This window comes from Saccoglossus kowalevskii, chromosome 6, assembly GCF_978046115.1.
Source record: "Saccoglossus kowalevskii chromosome 6, keSacKowa6.1, whole genome shotgun sequence".
Lineage (NCBI taxonomy): Eukaryota > Metazoa > Hemichordata > Enteropneusta > Harrimaniidae > Saccoglossus > Saccoglossus kowalevskii.
Window position 1 is genome coordinate 29,666,465 of NC_140646.1, and position 26,903 is coordinate 29,693,367.

General features: G+C 35.6%; 1 protein-coding gene across 4 annotated transcripts in view; it reads right to left on the reverse strand.

Moving 5' to 3' along the window:
* Positions 1 to 13,122: 13,122 nt before the first annotated feature.
* Positions 13,123 to 26,903, reverse strand: part of LOC100375477 (glycogen-binding subunit 76A-like) — a 48,638-nt gene continuing 34,857 nt past the window's right edge. For 3 of the 4 annotated variants that reach the window (XM_078010478.2, XM_085500339.1, XM_002736107.3), the window contains exon 2: positions 23,141 to 24,935. In XM_078010478.2, coding sequence (XP_077866604.1) covers positions 24,930 to 24,935 — 6 coding nt within the window. In that variant the 3' untranslated portion in view covers positions 23,141 to 24,929. Of the gene's footprint in view, positions 13,410 to 23,140; positions 24,936 to 26,903 lie in introns of those variants that run through there. The other variant, XM_085500341.1, reaches the window with a different exon arrangement.

Consider the following 26,903-nt stretch of genomic DNA (forward strand, 5'->3'; position numbering starts at 1 on the left):
ATATTGTACTCCAGACAGCAAATCCCCTCATTATCTTCAATCTGCTGCTGTATACTCTTGTAATATGAGCATTGTACAATGTAATACCAAATGTTGAAACAAGTACATGTAGTAACAAAATGGTGGTCAATATACTGAATTATCGTAGTTTGACCAATCAACCTGGCGAACTTGCACATAAGGTATATTAATTAGTTTTATTTGCCACCCATGAATGTGTTCTGAAAAATCAACATGGCGATCTTAAAACATTAGGTATAATAATGCCCAGTATAGTGCTGCGTGGGTTAGTTAAAACTAGTTTGTTTTGTTGCGCCCTCTATAGTTCGGACTGAGAAATTATGAATACTATTACCGGAACATGCACTGACGCACATAGAATGATGATATTAGTCCTCAGACAACTAATAAGTTATTATGAGTTGTCTGAGGTTAGCCACACTGACTTTTTTCTTAAATAAATTTAATATTTCAATGGTGCAGTATTTCCAGCTCAAATAAACTGAAACCATTAGCGTGTTGAATGCTGTAACATCCAATGCATAAACACGTTCTAACATTCACCGAGCATGCGTGCGATTATGTTTTTAGTTTTCACTCATTATTATTACACATACGTGACACACGTCGCGTGGACATGGCGGTCCCTTCGTGTCCCGTAGATTTGTGACGACCTGTAGGCATTATGAGATTATCTTTACGAGTCGACTATTCAATATACTGCTAAGCACCCAAACTTTTCTCCAGTTGGTAGGCAGCTGTATGCTGTTGAAGAAAGGTTTGTTTGTAGCTGCTGTACTTCGTATTTCCTTTCTGTGACGTACAATGATGTCAATGCCCAGACAGTGCCCTTTGACAGTCTGTTTTATTTTTATCCGGTCACGTAAATCACTGTACTGTTGTGTACATGACCAGACTACACAATCCTGTGTAGCTGTATCTCTCAACAAAATCTCAACAGAACAGTGCAATGCTTTCATTCTCAGTACATATTTAAATAGTAGCACTGTTATTTATTGAACCAGCTATCAGATAAACTGTTTGAAATGTATATTTAAAGGCAGGTTCGCCGAGGACATCGAGTACCACTTTCGTTGATAGCTACATGTATATGGCTGTTTAATACATGCATTAATGACTGCAGTCTTTCTATTACTGTGTTCGGGTTATGACACTTAGAATGTCCAAATTATTTCCCCATCAAAGCATTCGTTGACACGATCGGGACACCAATGTCATATTTTAATGCATATATTTATATAAGTTACTGACAAATAATAAAAAGTAAGAATTGTCGTCTGCCCTGCTACATATAGTATTTTTGCTAGCAAATGCTGGACAATCAAACCTTTACATTTTTAGAAAGCGTTTGATGACCTGGTTGTTTATTTAAAAATACTGTTTTCTATTTGTGTGCTAGTTTTAGTGTCACATTCCCATTTTTTCTCCTCGATGTTTATAAGCACCAGTATAGCGTCACGAAAGGAAACATTACTTTGTCGCTGTTTGGCTTTTCTATGTTTCATTATCAAAGGCGTATGTAAATTTCCTAAGATGATGCCCTAGTTATAACCTCACAGTTACATTAAAAAAAATGAAACAATATTTACAAAAATTACTCGTGTATTCTTCATGAGATATTCTTCATAATGGTGTACTTTTTAATCATTTAGCTAAATCTGTTCTGTTTCATTTATGTGAGTCATGTAAAACAGACATAGTCTACACAAAAAATAAGTGTTTTCCGGAAATTTCAGGCCAAATGCCTATACATTCTAAGAATGTAACGGTTTTGGTCACTATTGGGTCGGGTTATAACCATCAATATTTTCCTAGCAAAGATACTATCCTTCTAACACATTATATTATGTACTATGTGGTGTATTATTTCAATGTCTGCCATATAGACATATCATTAGACATGCATTTAACTAATATGTTTTCCAGGAATATTAACGGAACTATCATCCAGCTGAGCCAGTGATTATCATTAGCATGCTCATCTTAAAATTGATGGAGCCGTATTAAACTGACGTATATGTCCAGAGCCACTGAGTACCCCTTAAAATATACTCAACGTATAGTTAGTAATGTTTTATTGACATGACACAACAGTACAGCAGTATGGTCTCAAAAATCTAACACTAGGACACAATAAAAATACAAAAGTTTGCATTAAATAAAGAATCACTATACAAACAGTACAGTGCTATAACTCTGAAATGATTCTCGGTATACACAGTAGAGAACATGGGTTTATTTACAAATCAACCTCGTTGCTAGCAAGATTCTCAAAGCCAATCTTTTCTGTTGGTCAGCTTATACCATCTTATTCTGGTAGCCAAGGAGATACTACAACCCAGCAAGTGTGATCAGCCAGGACACCGAGAATGCCTTAATCACAAGGAACCTAATGACTAGTTTAGACTGTTGTTAATAAGATAAATTTATGGACTGGTCCTTCAAATGCTTTAGCTTGAAGGATCAAAGGTCAACCCGCATTGTGTTTTCAGTCTGTGCTTTAGGAGGTAGACTATCCTCCCGCAGATCACCCACGCATATTCTGTACAAGCTATGACCGGTTGTATAAACTGGGTGTAGAGAGGTAGGGTCACCCTACCTCTCTACACCCAGTCTATGCGGCACGAGACGAGCCTGAATGCAAATAATTGACCATGATGCTACAAAAAAGTGAATTTGTCATAAAAGTGCAATAAGGGTTCGAATGTTGGAAAATCTGCTTAAAATTGTTTTTATTTTTAATTTTTGTTTACATTTTTACCGAAATGTCTGTTTTGAACGACCAGGGCATCTCACTATGTGTGAATTGCTGGTGGCAACTATATACGTTATATTTTGTTACCTACACATACCGAGTACAACTGAAGACACCAGGAGCCACTGTGCGTTATACAATGTTGATAAGTGTACGGAATGGCAGAATAATAGTTATTTTATACATCCAATTGGTTTTGGGGGCAAAGAACCAGTCTAGTCACAAATATTATCATAAAAACGCCATCATTTGGCAAACAGTGCATAGAGGTAATATAACGTTGCAATTCAGAGTCTTTCTTTCTTTTTGTTTTGAAAATAACGTCAAACGAGAATGGACACATAAAAACAGAACGGATGAAAAACGACATTAAAACATGCCTATAAATACATCAGATTTTAATAGCAATTGGGCTATATTAAGCATCAGATGTGATTGACATGTGACGGGCTCACTAGAGTCCCCCAAGTGATATGGGTGAATTGATTGAGGGCGCCAGCCACATTTCAATTTCCGGACTCGGGCATGTGGTATTAATATCTATAGTGTGCATGATTTTATGTTAGATATCGGCCTTTCATTGTTCTGCCCTCGTATATCAAATAACTATGGCATCCATTTTATTCCATGTATTATTAATTGCGGAGTACTGGTGTAGGCATCTGTCAACCATGAATAGTGCAAGCCACAGAGTTAAACTATTTTTCGTCTTTATCGATAATTAAAGGACCGTGGTCGTAACTCCGTGTCGTGTTCGATGTGAGCCCCATAACGACGTATTCAGACAGAGATGCTGAATTGTTCGAGTTACGGACTTCGAGACCATATTTTAGAAACCACGCCCACTTTGACGAAACCATGCCCAAACTCGGTAGATTTGTTGTTTTGTTTAACGTTCAAATTTTAGTACATGTAACTCGAATTATAATTAACAGTTAACCGAACTTCGATTGACGGGCAACATGATACAACGTTAGACAAAACAACTAATCTATTTTGCCCGAAACTTGAAGTTCAGTTATTTGTTAATTATAATTCGAGTTACATGTACTAAATTTGAACGTTAAACAAAACAACAAATGTGGACTTTCAACAAAAACAAAACTTATCATGATGTTGTCCGTAAGTTCTATTGACTGTTAATTGGACATTAAGTCACAATTTGGGCGTGGTTTTGTATTTTTTTATAACACGATGTTTTCGTGACTCGATGTCCGTAACTCGATCAATTCAGCATCTCTTTCACTGGCAAACAACGTTATTATTTATTCTTCATGAAACAATGCTTTTACATGGATTGATGAAAATTGTTCCAAAAATGCTCATTTTTGACATTTTATCACACGATTTTCTTCAAAACCGTGATTTGTGCAGGGTAAAAACGCTCTAAGAATTACAATACCAAATCTACAATTAAATAGCACTTATAAAACAAAAAATATTGTGATAAAATTACCACCTTATTTAATAGGTCGTGATACCCGTGAGATAATTTAGTTATATTTTGATTATGAATAAAGACATGGAAATATTACTCGTATTTTCTACACATGTGGGTAAACACGGTTCACTTTTAAATCTTTAAAGTTTGCTCATTACGTATCCAACCTGCCATGGCTTAAACCACACATGCATACAATCGTAATACCGATGGCGTAGTTGGCGCGTATGCACAATATACAAAGCATTCGTTCGGCCAGGGAGCTGTAATGGTTCCGCACACTTGACATCAATAGCGTATTCGTGTGGGGTGGGGAGTCCGTAGTGTAATGCACAAATATCATTATGTATATAGGACATAGAACCACAGCCACGTCCGGCGATGACCTAAAACTACACATATACAGGAAATTCAACAGACGTACAACACACCTAGATTTAACAGACGTACAGCACACCTAGCCGGAAACACGTGACATCAACGGCATATTCTTCCAGGGGTGTTCGTAGTGCAATGTACATATATCATTATGTATATAGGACATGAACTATGAACCACAGCTACGCCCGACGTACGTGACACGTGACATCAACGGCGTAGTGCAATGTACAGATATATAGGTATATAGGACATGTCGTTCACCTGGGGCGCACTTAAAGATGGGCAGTGCCGACGGTGAAATATGAGTTATGTGCATGCACAGAAGACTCAAAAGACGATTTATGTGTATTTAGAAAAAAAGATCGTTAAAGCATATCGCGGAAGGATTGAACGTAAATCAATATTCTTCAATGAACTCTCAATCGACATTTAAAAGGTATGCAGTGAACGTGGAAATGTTGAAGTGGACTCTAAATGCAACAGCGCCACCTAGCGTTCGCCCATTTATTTGTTTCATCATGGTTTCGCATATAATACTAGTAAGTGCCCATCGCTTACAGATCGAACTGGAAATGTACAGTATTACAGCAATATAAGGTAGAAGATGTTCAGCTTGTAAAATTAGGGAAATTGAGATTGAAAACAAAAACAAAGTAGAGTTATTAATTATTGATATTACAAAAAATAAAGATGAAAACATTATGAGTGATATGACGAAACCTATGTACAACTGTTTTAATATACGAGAACATTCAATTAAAAGTGAAATGGTTAAATCAGCCAATTAGCCAGTTTTCTCTTTTTTTATCTTTAGAATGTGTGTACTGTAAAATACTTTATTTTAGCTGGAATTAATTTTCACTGAAAAGAATATTCGGGTGTTTTGATGGAATTTATTTTCACTGATTTCTGACAAGTTAAATGTAAACTTTGGAAAAAAAGGTATATTCACTGGATTTTATTTTCACTGTATCACTCTTTCAGCGAAAATAATTCCAAGCGACAATAAAGTATTTTACAGTATATAATGAACGTTTAAATGTCAAATAAATATATTCAAAAGCGATTTCCATACGATTTCAGCGTTTTCTCAAGTGTAACAAATAACACACAACTCCCGACGTTATGATCAAAAGGGTCTATATGCCTTATGTTCGCATAGTACGTCCGTAAAATAACCCATTTGTGCCAAGGTGAACATCACTGTGATTCACGCCATGTCTGTGTTCTTTCAAGCATTTCAACAGGTTCAGCAGCGCGTGTCCATGTGCAAAAGTCGTGACATGGGCGTGTTATCGTGAATGGGCATGCTTCCGACGAGTGGTTATGGAAAGCCCTTACCACAGAAAGCAGAAAGTATAAATATGATACCTCAACTTCACAACCGCACTAATAATGTCTATAGTTGAAATACAGGCATTTTTTGCTCTGAAATATTCGTTATTACACACTAAAATAAATATTAGAACCTTGTTCCCTCTTTATCGTCATTCTGCTATCAAACCCGTTTACCAATGCATTTTAACGTCACAAAATGATGAAATAATTTTGACTTATCTAACGGAAACGAGGCTTCTGACCTCACTTCTCGCAAATTCCGGTTACGCTACAATGCGGTTGTAAATCACGGCGGATGCAATTACAGTCTCATGGATTGCTTTATATTAATCGTTTTTGTGTAGATTGGTTTGTTTTACGTAATACCGAGTTACTAATACTATCAATATATACATGTATGTGCATACTAAGGCGAAACGGGATGCTAGCTTTAAAATTAAACAGTTTTTTTACTATCCATTTCATGTGCATCTGCTGAAATGAAAAAGACTATTGACACGATGAGTGGTATGAACCTTTATACTTGTATTCGCTACACTGATATGCAAATTTAGTAACCATAAAATATGTGACTTTCATTTTTATATACATGTGTCCATTAACCGCAATACGCCACAGAAAATGTCGGAGATAATAGTTGCTGACATCTTGTTAACAGAAAATAGTTGCAAGTTGGTTTTACTTGACACCGTTTTAAACGGGATTGATATTGAGTCGGGCCATTGTCTTGTATGCTTTCAAACGGCTCTTCCGATAACAATGTTACGCCCGTCAGATTTACTGACTTGCTCGTTGATCGGATGGAGTCAAATTTAGTGAAAATAAAAAAAAGTGTTTAAGTGATATCCGTTGAAAGATAGTTGCATAAGTCTCTTGTTTATTTGTTAGTGTTTGTTGGTGATAAATAATTCACGGTAACCATATTTTGTTTTATTGAAAAAAAACATTGGGTACTCGTGATACCAACATTTATTTTCCCCGCGCTTTCAGATGTAACAGAGAAATGTAAAACGTATTCAAAATATCAATATAAGTTTTTTGAAGAAATGACAATAAAGAAGAAAAACTACCAATTGTTTCTGATTATCGATTAGCGCATTCGTCAATACATAGAACAACGCATTTGCTTAAATCTAAAGAGTACCGGCAATAATAATTAAAAGCATTAATTATCGATAATTAGTCCCAGCTGGGTCAGTTACGACGTGCATACCAGGTAGTGAGGTCACCGCCCGGGTCACCGAAAGTTCGATTCTAGGTCAAGGCTAAAAGTGTTTAAGTGGTTTACGTGTACGTGACAGTGTCACGTGACCCCGACGTTAATATGTCGATACGTAATCATGGGAATTCAATGAAAAAAACACATGTAGGCGATGAAAGACAATTTCAAATTAATATGTGACCACGGGATATTTCTTTCCTCTATGATTTTCATTGATTACTGGGACATCTTATAGCGTTTATCCAGGACCATAGTTTGTGAAAAACGAAAGAATATAATAAAGAAAATTATCGTCACGTGCATATCGCATGGTAATATAAATTATACAGTCGAAATAAATCGACGCCAAATTTAATAAATAATATAATTACATTTAATGTCAAAATAATGTGTTAATAAAGCAAATAATCAAATTATGATAGCAAAACAATGACAAAATTTATTTTATATGATAAATATCTTATCAATTGATAACTAATAATTGATTGATACCTATAATACCTATACCTATAAGCCGCGAGATTGAGGTTGAATGATTAACATGATAGTTGCTGGTTTGAAGTTCTCTTCACAAACACAATTTGCTGGGGATGCGTATATTCAATAATTCTAGTAGCCATGGGAACCAAATAATCAATCACACTGAACGTGGGTGATAGTATACGACGCATCATTTGTTTAAATGTGTTTGATATATTCATCTGTGTGGAAATATGACATGGTTACATGGTGTTTTACAGGCAAATTACACTTTCTGTATATGATATTAATATAGACACATAGCAATCATTCTTATTTTAAATAAAAGTCAAATAACACATTTCGGTGAACACTGAAAATATGTGATTTCTGTAGTTAAACTGAAACAGGAGTAGTACCATCGCAATACTTATATTATCCAAGAATTGAAACTTAATCCCCCAACGGCACGTGAATTCAAAACACGTGGTTGCTATAACAACATATTTATAAAAAAAAAAGAATGTACTGTTACGTGTCGATACAACGTTATGTACGGACATAGTACATGATATCAAAAGTGCAGCAACCTTAGTAATAATGCCACTGTTGGCTTTATATTCTACAAAGTATTTGAATGCAATCGAATCTGCGTCAACTCATGACCAAAACAGTTATAAAACAGCATTTGTATTTTTTTTCAGTCTAAGAGCAGCAATTACGTCACCACGACATCATCCATACTTTATAAGGGCCATTATATAAGACACAGACGTCAGTGTTGTTATTCCCTATGTGTTTTTACTAGCGTATAGTAATTGTTTGACATCTTGATGTTAGTACAGTGAGCCGTAAACAAGGCTGCTCTCCTAAATTTTACAAAGGCGTTCGGTCCCAAGAGGACTGGCATGTTGACAGCCGCTTATGAGAAAGCATAATAAAGTGTATTTTTAAAAGAAAGTCTGTTAGAGTTGTAGAGCATTTAATCATTGATTTGTATTGCAGTACATGTAATATATATTCCAACATGTCACTATTGCCCAGGATGATTTTTCTAACAATTGTACTTTTTGAAATAAAAAAAACAAAAACATTCAAAATATATCAGGTGTAAGCTTCATTTAATGACAACACGTTTGCTCGTCATGCATGGTCTATGCAAACAGCGGTAAATCTGTGGATATTATGAAAACTACGTGATAGATATACGTTACGGTACTGGAATATACCGAAAATATTGAAAACACACGATTAGTATTTTCACGTAAACCAAAAATATTATAAATTTGCGCCACAGTCGCTGTCAATTATTCTTTGTGACACCATGACTTGAACATTGAACTGTCCCTAGCAGCGGTCGTTACCATGAGCCAAATACCTGTTCTAAGCACCATATTCTTAGCAGTACTTCCCCTATTGTACTAGTATACTCATCACAGTATTTATTGCGTGTATAGGTATTTGTTTGTGTGCGCTTATTAAGTCTTGTGTAATAATTTTGTTCCATGCCGGATCGTTCGATTGATTGGCATGTATTCACCCATAGTATGCTATGTGACATTTTTCACTGGTTGTTATGTCTGTGTGATACGCGTTTTTATTCTGCTCGCTGCAAGTGTTTGTAGAAGGGTTATTTGGCAATTACCAGCCAACCAATCGAAGATAGAAAGGTTTCACGTAAAGCGAATACCAACCAGACACGTATGACGAGAATGCACAGTATCGTGTCACACACCGTTTTGCAGCAAACAAAATTAACATCTGTCGGAAGATTTTAACATTCCATTAATTCAAAACATTCACTAAAATATTTTCAAGGGTTCAGTCAATATTACCTTTATCGTGTCCATGATTTAAATTAATCAGATCGTTTTTATAGTTTCCGCTAGTGGAACTTTGATTTCGTGATTGTTCAAGTGTAATTGCCGTCTGATGCAGCCCTGGAAAATAATTTGATTTCAGTTCAATTTTACGCCTCACAAAACAAAGAATATTAGCACTTTAGGCTTCAGGATAATGCATTATATTTGCACTGTCGACATGTCACGGCCTTTTAATATACGAAGCGTCGAAGCGATTGCTCGTCTCAACGGGGGACTCCTTATTAGACAGAGTGAGTTACCGGCATCGGATTTGATCACGCTGGAGGGAGATTAGTTCGTTTCCTACCCTCGTGAGTCTGTGTGTGGCATTCTAGCGTGGTTGGCACGTGTATGCGTGCGTTGGCTGAGGTGGGGGCCCGGGGGGGGGACGTATTTTCCAATTTTGTGTCGTATTCTCGATTGAAAAGTTCAACCCGTTGAAGAATCAGCGGAAATAGTTGAAGTATACATCATGAAATGCTGAACAAGGAATTGTTTAAAATACCTCTCGGCGATTCGTAAAGAACGCAAAGAGGGTTGGAGTATATACACTGCCTTATTGTTTGTACGGTCATGAATATACGGTTGGCATGGCAGCAGGGGCTATTTTGTCTTCTGTTAAATCTAGCGACTAAACGCGTGTATTAACTGGAAACTGGTGAAATTGACCTTAGCATTTTTAGTTTCTGCGCACGGTGCAATACTTGGCACCAGGTATTCATCGATGGCAGTGTTCTTCAGGGCTAATTGAATTTCCATAGACGACAATGTTAACATATGACGAGATTGCTATGTGAAAATGATGAAGAAAGTTGAAAACATGGCTCAAAAATGGGAAATCAACATGCCAGTAATCAACCATATGAAAAAAACTAACATGTTGGCCAGCTCAAACTCTTACAAATCTCAGGTAAACAAGACACACCTACTGTATTTGGATTGCACCTAGAGAAATCACTGAAAAACACTAAGATTAGAACATCCAAATACACACAGAACAAGAGAACTGGTGATGGTTGTAGAACCATAACTGCCTCAGCTCAAAGACTGTTATGTAATATAAGGGATGTAAAGGGAAATGTATTGTAGTGTTACCTCTGTGTAATTTACAATATATCTGCATTACCCTTTACTGTTAAGGACAATGCGGAGTTCACTTGAATGACTGGTAGAAGCAAGGCTGGGCAAATTTTGCAAAAACAAAGTAGTTAGTTAGAATTACCAGGCACGCAATCGACACATTGATATCGAAATATGGATGATAAACGGCAAGTGATATTTCTAGAGATATTGTTGGAATTGAAGCAAGGGAGTGGCCTATTATCCCATGAAACATACTCGCGCATATCTTTTAACTTTTAACTTTTAAATTTTGTAACTTTAATTAGCAGTTATTCAAATTCGAGTTGGTAACTCATGTGCGCGTCTATAATGTCGCAACAATGTTACTGTTATTATTGCAACCAAACGCGCCAAAATCGAGTAATGTGAAGATTTGAAAATATGTTTGCCTGATTTCACACATTGAACTAGTGAAACGGAAGACATTCGTGGGTTTTTCAATTTACAATGAATCGTTATATAATAAAAGAAGGAGAGTCTGAGATGATGAAAATATGGAATGACGCCGATGAGGAAGTATAGCGACTCTGGTCTCTGTATGCGGTCTGTGAAGTTGTGAAGATGTACAGGTGACCATGGAGGTCTTTTTACCTTCATGAGGTGACTAAGCCCAAAAGTTGAAACAAGCAAGCTAACTGCGTGGTAAAAATGAAAGACGGTATCTGGATGAACAATAACTACAATCTACGTTGCTTACTGTTAATTAAAATTCGAGTTAAAAAATTAGAAAGTTAAGCAAAACAAAAAATATATGTTGCCCGTTACTCGAATTTTGATTAACTGTTATTTAAAGTTCGAAATGTATGGTGCCCGTAACTCGAAGTTCTGTTAACTGTTAATTGAAAGCGCGGTGGTCGTATTTTGCGCGCGTTGTATACGTCGCTATGAGTCCCATATCGAACAGGACGCAACACGACGACTGTCACCCTTGAACATCGAGTTACAATTTGGACGTGGTTTCACAAAAGTGGGCGTGGTTTCAAAAATATGGGCGTGGTCATTTCTGTAACTCAATGTTTTCGTAAGTCGCTGTTCGTAATCGATGTCCTGATGGCTACCTCCAAAACGACGAATGAGGTCGAATATTATTAGCGGTTGGATGTGAAAATTTATTTTCTCCTTCTTTGTATGAAACTGTTTCTCATCTTGTCTCTTTATTTAATTTCAAGCCGTATTCAAGATGGCTACCCGCATATAAATTGTAAATTACTCGTACTAGTTTTACATTGTCATTCCTCGAATAACAAAGCAAATCATTCAGGGGAATCCAAACATGTATCAAGCCGCGTAAAAGCATTTTATATCACCTAAGCAATATGGACTCGCCCCGAGTAGACGCGACCACAAATTGGCGCCAGCAAGATTCGAAAGCCAACTGTTTAGACAAAACCCAAGCAGTTAGCCAATTCGCTAGCGAGTTTGCAAATTGGCTGCCCCAATACTTCTGAGATTTGTTGTAACCGAACCATAACATTTACAAGATAAACGTTTTGTTTACTAGAAGGAAATGTCTTTTGGCAGCATTTCTTGTATTAATTTTCATTGCACAAAAAGCAGCAAATACTGTTACTGAAGCACAGAATTTGCATGTTTTTTCCCCGGCCATTCATGCAAACTGCAAATCAAGTTTGTTACTGCATCCCTAGTTGTTGTCACTTTGCAGCCGCAATGATGGATGCATTGTGACGTATTTTGACCCCCGGAATTTGACCTTGCATTCTAGCTACATTTACCTCCCTTTCATACCAGTTCAATTTCCTTTCATTATTCAGTTTCATCCAGATTCCATGACATTTAACATTTAAAACCAACCTTTATTTCACAGTCACTCTAGTTTTCACTTTTCTAAAATTATTTTATTGATCAAAAAAATTTTCACTCCCATCATGCAATCTCCCATAGTACTTCCACAGACATAGAGGCGATCGCCAACATATCTACAAATAACCTCGCTCTCAGGAGCTGAGGAATAAACCCACAGGTACACAGCCGCTAAGTAGTAAACAAAAGACCACATGCTGGTCTCACCTTTGACCCAGATGATTACGCCTTCAAACAGGGAGCACCTGAGAAAAAAATGACGTGGTATTCAAGTAGGTTTGTGACATGCCGGTAATTTTATCGCAGAATGTCTCCTTAGAAGAATTTAAAAGTATTGAACAACACACTGAAAAATGATAAGAAGTCAAGTTCGAGTTCATTGTAGTAGACTTGAAAGATTTCAATCGCTCGAAATCGGTAGTTCAATTTGCTGCTATTTCGGTTTGTATGTTTTAAACGGCGAAGATGTTTCGTCCGAATATTTTTGTTCATTTTGATCATTCAAAATAAGTGAATTTTCGTAACTTTAGGCGTCTTTTTACACCTTTTTACGTCTTTTTACATCTTTAAAAAAAAATTAAAAAATTGACGAATGAATTGTAACTGGGCGGGTAAAGTTCTGTAGATAATATATATTCGGGAAATTCCCATATACGCGATCTTGTCACTCCGACAAAAGAAACTAATGGTGTAACTAATGTAGGAATTTGGAAACAAAATTTATTTATTCAACAAATTTAAGAGAATTTACGATATTCGTAAACACCAATGGTAAATCAATATCACAGAAAATCTTACACTTAGATAAACACAAAAAAACATATCTTCGAATGCAATAGACGGATGTTCTCTAAGTGCTAGGTTACCGAGCGTGTGCAAAAGATGGAGGTCGATTTCAAACCTTGTCGTTCACTTCTAACTTCTCTTGGTCGTTTGTCCCATTTATTGTTCGTGATCTGTGACATATGAATATCAAGATGTCACCAGCTAATAAAAAGAAAACACGTTTTGTTATATTTTTTGTTAACTTTCAAAGGCGATCAGAATGCCTAAAATACAAACTACAATATAAAATATTCGGTTAACTGCCATAATTGTAAAATTATGGTATTCACCTCTGACATAAATATATGATTAAAGCACCTCTTCTTCGCACCGCGTCCCATGAAATATGTGACGTATATGTTGTACCGTGACGGAACGCGCTACAAACAATCACACTTTCAAAAATATTAAATAATCCCCATCATTCCCCATCATTCTACATCTTTATCTCCTGTACACACTTTTACGTCTTGAAATGAAGTGAAACTACGATTATCAACACTATAGTAACGTACATATTTGTGAAACTTGTTTATTAATCAGATTAATCGTCTGAAAATACTGAATACATTCCGTCCTCGCCCCTGTGCTATACGCGTTAGTGTCGGGTCACGGAGTTTCAGAAGTCAAACTTTTATTCATACAAACCTTGCGCTAACAGTGCTCCGAATTTGCAAGTTAATTGGCTGAGCACAGGTATTCCCATTCAAATACAGAATTTGCTTTTAGTCAACCTCACATTGCTCAAAAAATGATATATGATTTAGGCTTGGCAATCTGTTCATGTTATGACGTGATTACTTTTTGACAGAAAACTAGGGAAACTGTCTGTCATGTTGTTAGATGTAGAACACGTTCGAGATTTAATATGAGGCATATTTATTATTGCTGAATGGAAATTCTGCAGTGAAAGTGCAATCTCACTTTTTGTGTATAACCTTACAAACATAAATTTTGGTTCTACAAAAATATTTTTACTTTATGAACGTGAGGTAAATATTTCAGTGACCATAATTTTTATCTGAATTTTGTGGTTAACAGAATACAATAAAGTTATACTACATACTTTACAGTCCAATGTAATTATAATAATAATAATTGTGTTGAACTACTGGAAACTTTACACAGTCCAATGCTTTATTCAACCAGCCAGAAGTTTGCTATTACAATTCAAAACTGTCTCTCGAAGAGTGTACAACAATACAGTGTTGATTTCAAAACTGTCTCGTTGAATAATGTACAATTTTAAAATGCTGAATTTAAAACTGTCTCGTTGAATTATGTACAATATTAAAATGCTGAATTTAAAACTGTCTCGTTAAATAATGCACAATATTATAATGTTGAATTCAACATTTTCTCGTTAAATAATGTCCAATATTACAATGTTGAAGTCAAAACTGTCTCGTTAAATAATGTACAATATTAAAATGCGGAATTCAAAAATGCGTCGTTAAAAAATGTACAATACTATAAATGTTGAAGTCAAAACTTTCTCGTTAAATAATGTACGCAATTATAATGTTGAATTCAAAACTGTCTGGTTAAATATTGTGTGATTTCACAATGTTGAATTCAAAACTGTTTCTTGAATCATGAACAATATTACAGTATTGAGTTCAACTATCTCGTTAAATTATCAATATTAACATAATTCAAATATTGAGTTCAATATTGTCTAGTTGAATAGTGTAATATATGGTCGTTAAATAATGTACAAAATATATATTTTAACATTGTGTATTCCGTTTTTTTTAAATAACTATAATTGTTAAATAATATTTGGACAATATTCTTAAAATTCTGCATGGAACACATTTGCAACACAGCATATTGTTCAATGTTACCATGAACAATAAACAAATGAACAACAACTACTTATATCATACTGGCATATACCACGCTGAAATAACTGTCTTTCTAATTATTTGCGATTATCCGATTATTGTATAATTACTCTAGTAACATGACTTTGTATCTAAAGAAAATATTTTGTACTTAATAATTTTAATCCTATTTCCCATCAACCCAGAAACACATATTACACGACGTGTCCGATTACATCCTAAGGCTATCTCAGCAATCTGATCCCAATTTCCACACATCAATCATTTCGTTCATTTATCAGAGATGTGATGAAGGAGCAATTTGGCATCCCCGAGACGTTAAATAATAACTCCCCTGCGAGTATATATATATACGACAAGGTCAAACGTTACGGTGACTTATGCGTTCCGTTATTGCGTACATATACACTTCTGCTTTACAAAGGAAGTCTGAAATCACCATTCTTCCTGAGAAGAATGTTTGTGTTCGCACACGGATATTAAATATAGATTTTCTATGTTGGAAATCTTCGAAGGTTGTTATGTGTAACTTTTTGCTGTATTATAATGGTAGGTCCTTGTTTAACTCCTCGATAATGTATAATTACATTGATCTCAAGAGAACGTTTAATTAGCTTATTGTAATTACAATTTACTTAATTAACGAGTAATTAAGCAGGAATGTATGGCCATTGCGGTGATAATTGCGGTTAAAAGTTCACTTCCTGTATATTCATGCTGTACTAACATATTCATAGTCACGCTATTCAATAAAACACGTAACATTGGTAAGACTTTACATTAAACGACGATTTTAAATATTCTTTGTAATGACAACGCAGTGAAACACCCGATGTTAAGATTAAATGTCCGCACCCAATCTCTTTTTATTTAAATAAATTCAACTTTTCCGTTATAATATATAACGTGTTCTATGTAAACAATGTGAAAAACGCAAACTTAGAATAATACATATCACAATAGGTACATTATACAATACAAATATTATTATAGTCGATTGCCTGCTTATTTCAGTAAGTTTAGGTTTGTTTATTCCTTATTATATACATACTTACCACTTTCTTTATCTTTGTACGTCATCTAATCATATTAGAAAGGAATTTTATTTAGCATTAGAAACCTCACTGAGAAACAATGTTGAATCTTCATCACTAATGAATAGTTTTCTTTCAGGGGGGTTGAATTATAGGTTCAATTTCCTTTTTGGTGATACACTATGGAACATAAATGAAAATGTGGGAAATACCTCATCAGCTTTAATTAGGAAATATGTAACTGATTTATGGCAATATAGAAAAGAAATGATGAATGTAATTTAAATATATGTATTACTGTTTTCATGCTGCCGATACAAAGGTTGAATTATTATTATTATTATTATTATACTTTGCATAAAACACACGAGAAACCGAAACTGTCATGACAATCTCTCAGTTCAATAAATGCGGCGTTATCTACAATTACTCAAACATGCTGTCTTATTACATTGGTTTAAACACGCACGGGAACTAGACAGCCTGAAACATGCGTCACGATTATACAAATTGATTGTGTGTCCAGTACCATACATTCTTCGTGATTTGATGGTCGCCATGGTTACGTGGATAGTAGATACCGAAGATAACGAACGACGTGTAATAATGCATCTTTTTGTGTCAAATCCACGACTAATTGGCCGATTTCTCTGTCAGTAACACCCGCTCGTTCGCATAACCGTTTTTAGATTTGCTTCACTAAACTGCAAGACATATCATGGACGGTGATCAACTCTGTTACCAATACAATTAGAAAGAAAGTGTTGTATGTCTCCGTTTTTCGTTCCTGAATTGTTCTGCTTCTGAACATTTCTTATTTAGAATGAAACATTTGTGTATAAATACATCTATTGCACCGGGCACCATTCTTATTAATTGTTTAGCAGGTGCGGAGCTACACCAAATATAGAAAGTAATATAGTCTCTGTTTTAAGACTATTTTGTCAAATCATCATTGAGGTGAAATATATGCGCTACATTTTGGGGTCTGTATATATACCATAATTGAACAGAAAGATTTGTAGACAACGGTTCGGCTGGCTGTTATCATACCTGTGACGTTATATCGAGCACAGCCAACTTAATTGAAACCACAATAATAAGCAACAACCATGTGAATATTTCTTGTTGCTTTATATCTTAAATATACTAAAGGATTGATAGTTGCTCTCACCAATTCTGCTATCCCAAGCGAATTCGAGTTATTTGATTCCCGTGGCATAGCAATATATTTGAATTCCGACGAGTACATAGGTTAATTCAACAAAACACATAGCAGAATTTAATTCGTTCTTTGGATCTCATGGGCATATATATGAATTAATTATAAATAGACAGAAAAATATATATTCGAAGTCTGGCGTCTATAAACGAAACAACCTACGTTTATATATACACATAATTGCACGTAGTACATATCATTTCTCCACACGTGTCATGTATGGACGGGGGGTCACCGGACGTATTGCGCAATCATGCTGGGAACCATAACAAACAAACTTACCATCAGCAAATTGGTACATACTTGGAGCAAGTGAAACTGCCTACCACGTTTCGATTACGACTAATAGACAACTGAGATACTGGTATCAGTGATTCAAGCCAGGTGGCAGATAACAGAACTATACTTTTCAGTATTGACAAAGGTATTATAATAAAAAAAAAACTGCATCCCTATTTGTGTGACTAAACCCTCTCCGTATATCCTATATTTAGATAAAAGTACACATGCATCGTGCAATAAATTGTATCCTTTGTAAAACTCACCAGTAATAATTCGGATTCAGCAAAAAATACGTAAAGTGGAACAAAATCCCAAACGTCATTAGCTATGCATCCATCATATGACTAATGTGACGGAGCTCAATGAGTATGATACTAGGTGAAACTACAGAATGCAAATAAACATCCATTAACATGTCAAATTTGATGTCGTTTATAAATAATAAATTTCTCCCGGAAACAATAAGTTCATAGTAACATAGCAAAAACATAAATAATCAAACATATATACTTCAGATGAACATCTATTGACCTTTTACTTAGCAGTTTTCAATCTTTTCCGGTATCCCAACAAAAATGTGCGTATCTGTGTGCGTGTTCGCAACGTTCAATGCAAAGAACACACGCTACAGTTTTTTTTATTTTCAATGCCTATGCCGATCTGCCTATCAAGTTTGAACAAAATCAGCCAAGCCAAAAAAAATCACAGAAGAGTTAAAAAGCCATTCCTGGTGAACAGTTACTCTAACTTTGGGGTCAAATTTCTCATTAATGAAAAAAGATATAAAAAAATTCATATAGTAACTTTGTACCCACACTCAAACCGAGTACAATGAGCTATGTCTGAGGTGTTGTATCACAGGGAATTGGACAAACTTATGTATTTTAATAAATTATTGAATAATAAAATGTTATATAACTTTTCTTTTACCCCCTCCCCTTCCTGGTATCTAAATCAAGTAATCACTATTTTTATTTTGTAAACACATTACCGTCTGCTATTTTTGTCAGGTTCAAATCGTTCACCAATCGTTCATTTTTGGCATGTTAGATGTACATCACATAGAATACTAGGATTGGGAGAACTTAATGTATGTTGACCACCTGGAAACTGAGTTTTATCAATCTTGAAGGGCTCTCTGAACATCCACCCGCAGCCTGGACCGGCAGTAAGATCAGCCTTTTCACTTTGGCGCGTAGATGTTTTGACTTGACAAGTTGTTTGACAGCTAGCAAAAAGATTGTGCGACGCGCATCGTCGGCGGCATCTTTTTTATGACGTTTTGAACACTTAGTCAATTTGAGCAGTATTTATTCGGACAATGACTCAAGTTTAGACGTCTGATTATTTTATTTTCACACGTACCATGGAGCTAAAAAAAAGCTCCATGCACGTACAGTGACACGCGTTCTACACTGACACGCGTTGCTAGGTCGCAGCACTGTCTTGGAGCATATTAATGGGCAATTGGGTTCCCCGACCTAAATTTCTATCCCGATTTGTTGCACGTTCTTTCTTTAATATGAAATAATCAAATATGGGACATATGTAATAAACAGAACCCCACACCCTCCCAGTGGCTTCGCTCGTGAAAGTACGGCAACAGGATACACCGCATCACTCGTGAAAATAACTTCCATACGCAATGAAAGGCACGGGGAGGGTATGGAGTTCTGTCATAATACTTCATTATCACTGAAAATATTTTCCCCCTGAAATAAATTCTAGTGAAAATGCCATTTCCCTCACACTCTATTGAGACACAGCACAGTGAAAATTGGATTCACATGTAATGCTTGAAAACATGTCAGCAAAAATAAATTAAGTGAAATTCTACGTGACTTCATAAGAGTTGGAAATGAACAAATTACACCCGACCCTACCACTCCATACACAATGTAAACTACACCCCAAAACATCCTTTCGCCCATGGGTACTATCGTGTTTCACCAGTGTATTCTATTTGACTTCAGGAGAAATTGAAATAAACAAATTAATTATAATTTCAGCCTCTAGTTGAGCACTGATTAAATCATAAACTACCTCGTCTTTATGTCAACTTTAAGTTATTCATTGCCTACATCAGTGACTTCAAAATATATGTTTCAATCCCAAGAATTTAACTCGCTGTTAATTGCATGGGAGTGCCAGTCTTTCATGAATTTCTATTGTCATGTCAATTTCTTGCGATTACTGGGAACATGAAGCTGTAACTAAATCCTGGTATAAGCACCGGTTAGGCAGGCTTGAACTATGCATGTGAAGCCACCTGAGAGGTATATTCAATCCAATAGATTTCTCATTGTTTGGTAACTATTTGCTGCAAATGCAGCAAAAATCAATATAAAAATATTACCCACACAGCATTCTACAGGTTACTTGTATCATCTTAGTGTTGAAACTCACTGCTTTGGCTAACATTATTCATATATATTGCAAACTGACCACACAACATGTTGTAATGTATCGACAATATTATCAGACCCTAACACAATTGGAGGCCGTTACATTCCTCACCACTGACATGTAAGGTTCAGAAGGGTATCTTACCACATAGTACTAGTAATTGAATCGCCACAATTAGAAAGGACGGTAAAATACCACACTGTACAGAGGCGGTGGGGCGAAATTTTGCACGGAAGGCGAGATCTGCTCACCAACCATGCTCTCCCTCAACAATTTTTAAATATAGACCCTCTGAAACTCTGTTTCCTGCATTTTAGGGGCACATTTTACTGACATAAAGGGTTTCAGCTTGATTTTGAAGGGGCGACCGCCCCCAACATGTTTTTCGAGGGAGGCGACCGCCCCCTCACCCCCTGTGTACATGTTTACCGCTGTCAGTATAGCTTTTAATTTACGGCATCCTACTACAGCTTCTTGCCGGGGTTCTGTCCCAAATCTAAATTATGTATCATAACGATTTACTGGCATAATCGCCATCTCAATCAACATTTACCGACTCAAAACAGTCACACCGACTAAAATAAGTGAAATATGAGGAGACGATGTCTGCTTTTGTAATACTGTCTTCGGCCAGGTATACTACACCGGTGTAGTCTGAATACAGCGCACCCAGCCAAGCGAGCTACTCAGACAGGCGCAGTTGACATTATTCGGATTTCAAGGACCTAAAAGGGAAAGTTACGTAATCTGCGATACTAAATCAATAATAATATATACGAAATTTTTTAGATCTGCGCAGGTATGCTTTGTAGATTCAGCATTTGTGAAATTATCGCAAAGGAGCATGGGAGAATATAAGAGCGTGTAACAGCTTGACACGTACTTTGCTGAGGTAAATGAACTATGTCCTAATTGGAATGACAAGTTTATTCAACCACTTTGATCTCAGCACACAACGACAATGAATCTTCTTTGATTGTATAATATTTGATATAGAATTAGGAAAATATATGTACACCCTTGCGAAGTGTGAAGAACACACGAAAATAAAATGTTTGAAATTGTTCCGGTAATTTGAGCTTTATTCTGTTCCACTTGTGTTAGATCTCCGGTATTAAAAAATGTTAAGCCAGGTCTGTTTACTTATGAAAACTTAAGGGCTCATATGCTGTGTCTATCCGAATACTAAATTAATCTGAGGCAGCCCACAAGTGTTGCATTACTGGTTATAGTTTAAAGGGCGGCGGTCGTCGCTGTATACGTCGCTATGAGTACAGAGGGCAAGGCTGAATTTATGTACCCAGTAGAATTGTAGTATACGGTATACTGCTTCCTCCATTTGAAGATGTACAAACCACTATTTATTTCAACCAACCAATTAGTCGATACTTGGCAAAATAAAAACACATTCATTCCAAAGACTATGGACGATTAAATAAGTTTATCATGTAAATACTTTATTGACCATTACCCATATATGGCCTGGTTGTATTAATTGTAGTTTGTAAACCCCCATAGTGCACACACAATGGTTTGCAAAGGTGTGCAATTGTTTGCTCCACTGACACATTGACAATCAATTATCAGCAGTGTGTACATTGAGAGGACCATGTCTTTTCGTGGTAGTTACATTTTAAATTTCGGGGTGCTACAATAATATCAATTAGCAGGAAACAAATAAATTTGCCTAAATTCAGCTCATTGTTTTTTCAGACCACTTCACCTATTTCTGGTGACTTGATTGGCTCCGTCGGCGTCGTACATGAGGTGCAGACACACTGCTATACATGCGCCATGTTCATATGTCATTATAGATAACTAGTACATGATCGCATATATTATCATACATTAACACAATTAGAGGTCGTTACATTCACTGACACTGATATTTAAAGGTCATAAGGGTATCTTGCCACATACTTAAATTGCTGCAATTAGAACGGACGGTTTCAAACCACATTGTAAAACACCCAACAACTCATAAATTTTTACTGGCGTCTACCAATGTGTAACTAAAACATCTGGCCTTATATTTACGGCAATGTTTCTTCCGTGTTCTATTCCCACGAAACGGTGACTCAATACTCTTTGACATGATGCTGTGCCACGACGATTACATTATTTATTTTCTTGTCAATGGAAATATACCATGCCGTAATATTAACTTACAGACTTTGCAGAGGTCAATGAACACTATGTCTTCTTTTGGAAGGTAAAGGTCATGCAAGCTGGGATCTCAACACACATGGTCACAAGCACTGTGTGTTTAAAGATTGAACAATTATTGACATAGAATCAGGAAATAAATAAATTGGATTTAACTTGTACAGTGAAGACGTAAAGATATTACGTAATAGGTGTGTAGAATAAGGTTTTATTAGCAGCCAACAACCAGACCGCGACTTGCGATTTACTATTTTCGATTTAATAATATGCAATCCAAGTTTGCGTAGCTTTGGTTTATAAAAAGGGGTAAGGTATGGGTTTCTATGGTAACAGATATCTTATTACTCATCTGGCAATTGGCTCAATCATTATTGCTTTCTGTATATACGCTATTCAATAAATACACTGTAACACCACTAAGCTTCATGTTAAAAGCGTAGAACTTTTGTACAGTGAAGACGTAAAGATATTACGTAATAGGTGTGTAGAATAAGGTTTTATTAGCAGCCAACAACCAGACCGCGACTTGCGATTTACTATTTTCGATTTAATAATATGCAATCCAAGTTTGCGTAGCTTTGGTTTATAAAAAGGGGTAAGGTATGGTACATGTTATACACGGTGTACCACACTTTACACCCTAAATTATTCAAACCATTATGAATCAAGTTACTATTGAAAGGGTAGAATGCAAATATTACATTACAAATACAAAATAGGAAATCCCCATTTCGAACTAAACCATACACACATCAATAAACAACCTTCAATGAAGGTTTCAGGACAGAGAACAAGGCTGAATTATTGTACTAAATACTAGGCGATACTGTAAGCATCATTTCGCTCATTTGAAGACGTGAACGAGTTACAAAGCTCTCCCTAACCAGTTAACTGATATTGGGCAGAAGAGAAATCACACTTACAAAGACTACCACGTTCATTAACCATTCAGTGAGTTTATTATCAACTTAATTATCAACTTGGTAATTAAATATTTTTCTTTTCTTCTAATATACACAATTCTTTTTACACACAAATACATGCTATAAAACGTAGTCACAAAAATATCTTACATCTTTTCACGTGCTCAAACATTTGGTCGACTGAAATTCAGGCAAGAGTACTTATTCCACAGTTAAACAAAACAAAGATATGGCACTGAATCACTTCCACTCCGTAGTAATCTAATTATATACAATATGAACGGAAGAAATAACCAGCACCAGTGTACTATGAAAATTAAAACAAAAGTAAAAAATGTAGGTTTAGCACCATGCATTTAAAAATCACGCATTGGCAAACTGTACAAGAGAAATATTTCTTGGTTCGCTTAAAACAGCAGTAAATTGACATTATCACTTAGTTTAGTTTTAAATACTTTTCTTAATATACATATACACTAGTTTACAAACATTAGCGCTACGTCACATATCCTACAAAATGGATTCTCATGATCGACTTATTATTTCTAGTTGTATTGTTTATATAATATAGTTCTCATTTTGCACTGTGCAGTACTGTACAATTCCACCCCGCGCCGTCAACAAAACACACGGCATAGTTACGAGTGAATATATAGTCTCAATATAGCGTTACTATGGCAAGATAATTGTAAAAAACAATTCAGTAAATACAGACATGTAAAACCAAAAAATTATATTTCATTTAATATTTTATATCTATTCGAATGTAAATGTAAATTCCTTCATGCAAATGTTTTCGAATTTTAAACAGCTGCCCTGGGCAGCCGAATGACGTAAATGAGTTTCTATGGTAACAGATATCTTATTACTCATCTGGCAATTGGCTCAATCATTATTGCTTTCTGTATATACGCTATTCAATAAATACACTGTAACACCACTAAGCTTCATGTTAAAATCGTAGAACTTTAGATAATAATTAACAGTAACTAAGACACACCTTTCATGTATTCATACCAGTCTTTACACCAATTACATGGGGAAAAGGCATAGCGCAAACAAAAATATTAATTTCACAAAACATCGACACAATAATTATTGTTACGAGAGTTATAATATATCTTATCCAACACCGCACTCACATTTCTGTCATTTCCATGACATTAAATACACACGTTATAGGATAATTACAACAGGACTGAAACAATTTGTTCTCCTGTAATATTAATTTCATTAACGTCACTATTTGAATGTGAAGGGCAGGTAATAATAAGTTCAAACCATACAACTTGCTTTTTCATAGAATAGGAATTAATTTCAAGTCGGTGGCATAATTAAAGCTGGGCGTTAAAACCACGAAAAAACACATGTTGGTAGTGGTTGTCACACTCAAGTCAACACTCCACAAATTATCGCATTATCAATATTAAACACACCACACTAAATGTTATTTGGGACAGTAATTAATTAATAACACCACTGCTATGAGCCACCATACCACCAAACTATTTGCTCTTTTTGATTTTGATATAGTATAGTTCACAGTTCAATTAACTTGATCGTCTACCTTTGCTTCAAAAACGTCCTCGATCGAAGACACTATGGGATCTACGACTGTTTCACAAGTGGGCCGTTCATCAGCTCGCCCGTCCGTCAATAAGTGTATAGTAAGTATATAATAATTGTCAGCTTTGAATAATTCTTAACACGTGTTAGTTCATCTAAATCTTTATCTTGGGTTTCCGTAATATCGTTACTTTGGTAATCTTGTCGATGCCACGTCTGTGTAAGTTTCGATGCAGCTATATCTGAAATTATACAAGATAGGCAACTGTTACTAAAGTGAATCTGAAAGTAAAAAACAAACATTACTATAAATACGCACATCACTACAATTTCACGGTCGGACCTAATTTGATGCCATCGACAAACAATACTGGTTGTAAATAATTCGACCTATCGGGGACGGTAAAGCAAATCTCAATCATATTAAATAATCCATGGACATTACTATATATTCTTCACAACGTTATGGTATTTAAGATATATGCTGGTTACATGTCATTACGACGTGTTCTGAATATGTATGTGACCTTCAGCTACGTAGTTCATTCACTTTCATCGTGTCAGGATTATACGTTTGCTGAGCCACATTCATTAACTCTGATGGTTTCTCTTTGGCAGAATCAATATGTACGTTGTTAAGAATTGGTTCATCAAACTTTGAGAAAATCACTACCATGTATACGACAAAGATTATTTGCATATAGACTAGTACACTACATATATGTATATTTCCTCAAACGAATAAATTGAAACTCAAAGTGCTAGATTGTTGAAATATATTTCATTCTGTTTACATTATATAATATAAAATACGACAAGCCGTGAACAGTAAAACACCCCTTCAAGGCCCAATCTACCTTTATCTGCACATTACCATGGCAACAATTATAGAGATAATGAACTGACAGGTATGTGTTAGTAATAGGAGTGTATTCTATAGAAATTGAGTTCTTTATGTGACACAGAAAGACTTTTTTTCTGCTAACAGTATCATGAATGAGCTCAACCTAGAGAGATCGTAACCATTGACTACACGAACACCCGCTACGTGACGAAGGTTGGTGCACCAATTCTCGCTAATTGCAACGTCATTGGATCGTATATACTGGGCCCGTCGTTATTTAAGTACGAAACTATTTTTACTGATGACGAGGAATATGATTATTTTCTGTTAATTTAATGTGTTCGACAGGTAAATTGGTGATGCATATCTACACAACGATTTGTCTTGTGGTTGAGAAGCGACAGGATAACAATTTCCTAATTAGTGGACGATAGAGTTGTCGAGGATCGAAGTGGATTATGATTTATCGTAAATTACAAACTCCGCATTTGCAGTATGCATACTATTAGTTCATCGATGAAAAATACCAATGCGCATGCGCAGTGATAGTATCAAAACAAACAACACATGAACCCATTAGTTTCTGCAATGAATACGTTGTGATAGAAGAACAAATGATTTATGATCAATTATAATCTAATACATTTGGTGTGTGTGCGCTAGGATACCATTGCACGTGGTTGTCAATATGTTATCAGCTCTAAGCACGATACTGTGGATATCGTGTTTACTTTCAATGGGTTATAACGATAATCCGAAAAGCAAATCTTACTGAATAATTCAGACCATTCCTCTCTCAGTTAGTTGCCAAAATAAACTATTGTTTAATGATAAAAATATATCTAAACATTTTTGACAATATATCAATCAGAACTTGACTTTGTAGATTTCGTATCTCTGCATACAATTTACGCAATGGAGATGATAGACCATTACATAATCAGGGGCGGATCTAGGATTCTGGAAAAGGGGGCGATAAGTTGGCCGAAGGCCAAGTTCGCGAACACCGATGGCGCGAATCCCTGTTGGTTGTTGGCCCTCTCTAAATCCGCCCAAGATAATGAAAGGGCTGACAGAATTTGTGTTTATTATAACCTTAACCAAGTTGAGGATGAATTCCACTTTTGTTTGATTTATTCATTCTGTAATGCCTTAAGAATAAAATATACTAGTATCCGAGAGAATTTTCTTATTTTCCCTACTGTAACAATAGACAAATTTATTCATTTAATGAATACCACTAATGTGACTTGTTAGAAACCTTGCCAAATTTTGTTTATGCAACTAGGAAACGTAATTCAACAAGATAGATTTTTAGTATTGTAATGCAAGTTTCTGCTCATTTGTATTCTGGGTTGTTATTCTG